At 38.5% G+C, this 6757-nt stretch overlaps 1 protein-coding gene across 2 annotated transcripts; it reads right to left on the minus strand.

Annotated features, from left to right (window-relative positions):
• Positions 1-35: 35 nt before the first annotated feature.
• Positions 36-6303, minus strand: LOC138314796 (uncharacterized). 2 transcript variants are annotated; one of them, XM_069255344.1, is made up of 2 exons: positions 6029-6303; positions 36-4216 (listed from the first exon to the last, which is right to left on the minus strand). In XM_069255344.1, exons 1-2 carry the CDS (start codon positions 6032-6034, stop codon positions 2192-2194), a joined length of 2031 nt encoding a protein of 676 aa, XP_069111445.1. In that variant the 5' UTR covers positions 6035-6303; the 3' UTR covers positions 36-2191. The 2 variants fall into 2 exon arrangements, with proteins under 2 accessions (XP_069111445.1, XP_069111447.1); XM_069255346.1 differs by having other exon boundaries at positions 137-4216; positions 6042-6302.
• Between the last annotated feature and the right edge of the window lie 454 nt (positions 6304-6757).

Genomic DNA, 6757 nt, shown 5'->3' on the forward strand with positions numbered 1-6757 from the left:
GGGTTAGTTCCTAGTTTGTATACATGTATAATCATTTCACACTGATGCTAAGCTCATCCCACAGAGTGTTGCTAATTTGATTTTCATGCAGTGGCTGTGGTTGACATCTTGGATTTAAAATCAACCCAAGAATTAAAACCAATTGGTGAGAACTATTGTGGTATCATTCTTGCAAGTCTCGGCTTAATTCCACATGTGGACCTTGAAAAAGGTCCTTTTGTGACCAATTTCACAACTACCTGACATAAAGCACCAGTTCAACTGACATAGAATTTCAAGATGGTGGCTGTGGTGGCCATCTTAGATTTTTGACTGAATTGAAAATTAACAACACTTGGTCATGATCATCTCATTATCATTTCAGGCAAGATTCAGCTCAATACCATTGGTAGAACTTGAAATAGGATTTTCACCAAATCACAAGATAACTAGCAGAAATATTTCTTCCCAATCATAACAGATAGGTTATAGGTATAACACACTATTTATTAATATTACGTAACAGATCTATTAATTTAGGCAGACGTGAAGGCGATGAACCAGTGATATATAACCATCAGGATAGATTGCATTTTAGTGAGGATAAAAAAATATAAAAATTAAAAGTAAAAACAACAAAAGTAAAGAAAACATAAACAAGATAAAGATCTTAACAAACAACATAATCAAAAAAGGTATACATTGTAGGCCAGAATTCACGTGCATTGATGATATGAAGTTACAGTATTGGTTCCGGTAGCTGGTCCTTAAAGTTGATTACAAAATATGAAAAAAGAGAGAAAAAATATGAGAAAAACATTTACTGTACATTTCACATGTGGATGGACAACAGCTTAGAGTTTTACTTACGGAGGTATACTTACCGCCTATGGATATAAATACCATGTTGTACATGTTCTCTACTTTACCCCCTCAGAATGGCTATTCTCCTGGGGGTGTCCTCTCCTATGAAAACGTTTTTATTCATCACTTTGCAACTACAATGTAGTATGCGTGTCCCAACAACTGGAGATCGGCAAAACTTTAGAATTAAAGTACGTGTAAGTTAATATTGTGCAGATATTGTATCGCAAAGCATGAGTAGCAATATCCCCGTGCCTTATAGCTGGTAATGGCAAAGTCAGTCAGAAGGTAATATCTTTTCCGCTACAACAGTAGCTTCGTGCCTCCCAGTTCTATAGTAACAGAGAAACACCAACAATGGGAGGTTCCCAATAATAAAAGACACAATCAGGGCACTAGCTACTCACACAATGTTCTACGGAGCTCATTTACATAGCACAGAAACAAAAGGAAACTAATTTGGTATTTTTTACCAAGTTTACACGATTTGCAAGTAATAAGGATTCGGTATCATAATACATTTACATTTGTACATCTGTTTGGAATAATAAGTATTGGAAAAATAAAATAAGCCAACATTACATTAACGTTAAGAAACATATAAAAGGTTTATGTATTTTACGTACGTGCATATTTAGTACCAAAGATTGGTTCCTGGGTGTTAAATTTTCATTCACCGCAAATATGTGAATTTTTATGTTTCCTTATGAGCTATATACTAATATCTAATTTACAAAGAAAGTGTAAATGTTTCATGTTTAATTTAAGCATTGATGTCACTTTTTTTTTAATTTCATCGAGGCATGAAAGAAATTTTGTTCGCAAACTGTGAATCATTCTCAAAAAAGTTTGCAAAAAAAATCCTTCATACCGCGATGCAATGAAAAAATAGTAACATTAATGCTAATAATTAATTTAATAGACTACTTGATTAAATAAAATACATTTACACGTATGATTCCATTTTTCCAAGGGAATATTTTTCCAAATCAATACGCAACGTCGATGTTGCTATAGTGACGTTACGATAACGTCGAGGTTCTGCGCCATTTTCGTTTTTTTCTATAGTGGTATAAAACATGAATCGGCCAATCAAAAAGCCAGATTTAGTATGAAAACAAAGGAAAAATTATTATTCATAGTTCTCCGAATCATTTCAAACTAACAATAGATACAAAATAATTGACAGTTGACTCCTTGGACCCAAAATACAAATCTCGTCAAAGGAAAACAAAAAATTAGTACAAATGCAGAACAATCCGTTTTGAAACCAGATGATGAAGATACACGCATTTCTCCCCCCCAAGAATGATCACAACCACTGATTGTGTACGCATTGGTGGTTAATCTATATCTCGAAGAATTTTATTGTGTCCTGCGTCTTCATGCTAACTGCAAACTTATTGCCACAAACTGAGATCCTGAAGGGATCGCTGACGTCGACAAGGGATCGAATTTTCCCTTGCTTTGAAATCTGTATGATTTCCTCCGCGCAGCAGACGTACAGGTTGCCATCCCGATCAGAATCCAGACCGGAAGGGCTTGACAGACGGTCAGCACACGTGACCTCGTGGAGATCGCCATTGACAATACGATACACACTGTTTTCTCCGTCCACCGCCGTTGTTAGGAAGATTGCGTCTGCACTAGTATCATACGTCACACCTGTGACATAACTCTGTGTCCAAGTAATATCAGTTCTGTATCCATCCGGCGCCACAGGTACCTTGCATACGTCATAAGACATCGAATCGTATGACGTGGCAAACACCAGATTTACTTTGTCGAAAGTAAGGGCATCGCATTTCTTACCGACACGAATATTGCTTTCGGAATCAAATTTTAGTTTTTTCGCCGAATCAATTTTGACGAATGAAATGACGCCTTCACTGTGACGCGTCACAACCACAGTGTCTGAGTCCTTCATACATATGTCGCGACAAAGAGATAGCTCCACCTCGTCTAGAAGACCTCCATCAGCCGAAAACATCTTCAGCTTTTCATTACCACAGTCCGACACAAGACACCGCCCATCTTCAAGGTAAACTAAGCCAGTGATATGACAGTCATTAACGTCGGATGAAGTTCTGACCTGGATAGCGTTTACCTCCCGTGCCGATGATAGAGACATTGGTAGCAGGACGCTGGAGTCCACAGGGAACTCACGATCGTGGCTTGTTGTCCTCAGTGAACCTAGCGATAAGAACGACAGTAGGTTCTTTGCAGTTTCGCCGCTTTCAACTTCAGCTTCATTGTCGCTTTCATTTTCCTCCTCGTTAGTATCGACCTGTTTGTCAATTTTGTGTGTGAATCGCCAGGTAAGATAAGGCTCTGCTATCTCTTGCACCAGTCTCCGACCTGCTTCGATTTCCATCTCTCCCCTTTGGTAGGTGTGGACCATGTGAACGTCATTCCTCTGGATGTCGTCAGTTTCCAACAGACACGTAGTAGCGGATATGCATCTCTTCATCAGTTCGCATTTACTGATTAGAGCATCCAGTTCTTCTTCCTTGTCGTCAACACTTCTACAGACTTCCTTACACAATGCATCCTGAAGTTGTTCTATCTGTTTCTCTATTTTGACACGTAGCTCCTTAACATCAGCGACGAATCCATCTTTATCCCGACGGAGAGTCTTCTTATGTTCCTTCACGTCCGTGACAATCATTGATAAGGCGTTAACAGCATCAGTCAGCTTCTGTTTCAGGTCTTCTCTTTGTGAACCTGTTCTCAAGCTGCTGACAAAGTCAGCATAGTTGTGAACTGTTTCACAACGCCGATGATCAATGGCGATACACTTTGGGCAGCAAATGTTGTGATGATCATCGCATATCATATCCAAGTCAGCAGCATGTCTCAAACAATACGAAGGTGTTGGAAGACAGCCCCCTTCGATCGAGAGTAGGTTGTCGTCCTCCGTTATAAGATCATTTTTCTTACAGGACTCGCAAAGATACCTGTTAGCCTCCTTCCACCACACAGAAGCCATAACGCCCGACTTGCCTTTCCTACTGCAAGGATTGCACTTAAACAGATTTTCTCCATTAGGACCCTCAGATGTAAGCTCTTTGGTTAGCTTATCGGCTTCAAACATCATAGCCCACTCGGCACTGTCTTTTTCCTGATCTACGGGAAGATGAGTATCTCCGCACGCCGGACAAAAGAAAGAAAGCTGCTCGGCGGTATCTTGTCTTTGACTCAGTATCGATTTCTTTAGGCATTCTTCACAGAATGAATGAAGACACGGGAGGGATTTAGGGCATCGTAGTTTTTGTAAACAGAGAAGACAATCGGCGATATTGATGTCCGCTGTGTGTGATGGTGAGCATTCAGGTATGCCTTCCTCTGTCATATTGGTGGTATCGCAATCGTTCTGAAACACAAAATGAAATTCATATATCAGTTTATGTGTGGCTGGTAATTGTGTAAACGGACTCGTAGAATGATGGACGATTTAAATAGTAAATTGCTTTTAATGATGAAGGTGGAAAAAAAAGCAAACTTGCTCATGCCACTTCTAACCCCTTTTTTTGCATTTAGAAATTGCGAATTGTGATATAAAATGCACTAGCTGAAACAATTTCTATCATGGTGTCACGTCGATTCTTCGGTCGGACGATAACCATACGTCAAAGCAATGTTCGTTAGGGTAGATCCAGTATATGCCATAGTATTGTGGATTTCTATTAATGCTGACGTCATTTATCACATACAATGTGCCCGTCGTACCTAATTTTGTCCATTGTATTTCTTGGACGTTGGTCCTTTGTTGTCGGGTACCATTTTGAAAATTACGGAGCGTCAAAAATTGCAGGCATACGACCTTGGTTAGATTTGATATATGTGTTAAAAAGTTAGTGTGAAAGTAAAGAAAGCAGTAAAATATCTCATCTGACTAACAAAGTGCATCAAATGCTAGGCAACAACAACGCTTTGTGATATCTTGTCTTCTGAATTAGTAAATAAGTAACTAGACTTTGTCCGCTTCCTGCGGGTTAAATTTTCAAAACAATCGAACATTCAATGCATACTTATATAGTATCGTTATGTCTAGAAACTAATTAATAACCGTCCATGAATACATTGATTGTATTCTTATATTGCCCTGCAGTTAGGGTGTTAGAATTGTACCTGCTGCCCCTATTGCTGAATTTGCATGATCGTAAAAGGCGACTAAATTTATGATCTTATCTTTTCTCTTCTTCCTAACTGACTTTACCTTTTCTATTAAATGCCTCCCTTGGCACCGCCTCACTTTCGGCCTTGAGTTGAGCGTTCGCCCCTGTGAGAAAGGCTTTGGGTTCTGTCCCCTGACACACCAAAGTCTATCACTGCTCCTGCTTAGCGCTCAGCATACAGGGAGTGGGACGACTGGTTCGCCCGTTGTCAGTATAACGTGGCAGAGTGGGGTGTGTTGCTTGTTGTCTTCGGTGGCATGTTTCAGTGATATAGCACTATTAAAAGGACAACAGTTCCACTATACAAGAAGAAACAACATGAATATACCAGTCTCCCAAAAACACGCACCTCGCACAACATACACGCAACACACCTCATTTATGGGAGGCCGTCCTTACATGACCATAACTGTTAATATGACGTTAATTAATCAAACAAACAAAAGAATTCTTATAACTAGCTATAGCGATAACGGCCATCTGGGCCTCTTCTTACTTGTTCTAATTATCGCGCGTACTCCTTATAATCGGTAGATAATGGGGTTTAGTATAAGAATAAACAACATACTCCAGCATAAACAAGTTTTGCTAGGCCAAATAATTTGTTTAGTATACATGTATATATATATACACGGAGCCACGGATGGTTACTCTCTGGTCAGACGCCCGATGTGTACTGCTAGGTGTAGATGAGCGCATGTAACTCAGTCAAATATATATAAGCTTTTCTTCAACTGTCAGCTGTGTGCAACTTGGTTAGGTATACATATTTTTTACGAGTAAAATGGTAAAATATTGTTAATTGATTATGGCAATGTTTTGATTGACATGAATTACTGTCTGGCCTAAATTTCTGTACGGCGCATGTCAAAAGTATGTAAGATATATGTATACGTACATGAGTAGATACGTCCATAAAGTAAAGTTAAGGTACGAGGGCCAGCTGTTTTTATGTCACTGACTTAATACATGTTTTCAATAACACCAAACTTACAACAGATACATACATGCATACTTTACCTGGGACTTTCTTCGTTCACTAGTTTATCGTTTGTAAGCAGTTAATGAAGAAGGTGGGCGTGGTCCGTCAGTACACTTTCTCGTTCAGTTCTAAATCGAATACGGAACGCTGCACGGAAAATACGGATCATCATAGTTTACACGGCTATAAATCAATACTTAAAGATGCTCCACCGCTGACAAATGATAATTTTTCACAATCAAAAACAAGAGCAGACGATTCAGTTTTTTTCTTCAGTTACAAAAGTTACTTACTTTACACCATTACCACCATTGAAAAGTTTGAGCTTCTAATTTTACTTCAAGAGAAAAAATAAGAAAACATAATCAATTGCATCCCGAAAAAAATTCCGATTGCATCCCGAAAAAAATTCCGTGGCACTATATCATATACGGAATGAAGTACTAATTGCTCATGCACCAAAGGCAAAATAAATTATTTTATATTATTTTTTGTGTTAACTAGACATATATATACACGATTAAACACCAATTATTGTTCAAGTAATGAATATAATTTATGCTCTGTCGGAGTTGGAGCATCTTTAAAAAGCTGTGCAATAATGAAATATTTTTTCCAGATCTTTCTTTTAAACAATACAATTTAACTTTTTACCACAAACAATATGTGGTATAAGCTATCCATATCGCTTCATCTCATACAGTGAAACACTCCCTTTTACTCTCAATAAAGGTACATTGTTGGGGAACATTTT

Source organism: Argopecten irradians, chromosome 2, assembly GCF_041381155.1.
Source record: "Argopecten irradians isolate NY chromosome 2, Ai_NY, whole genome shotgun sequence".
Lineage (NCBI taxonomy): Eukaryota > Metazoa > Mollusca > Bivalvia > Pectinida > Pectinidae > Argopecten > Argopecten irradians.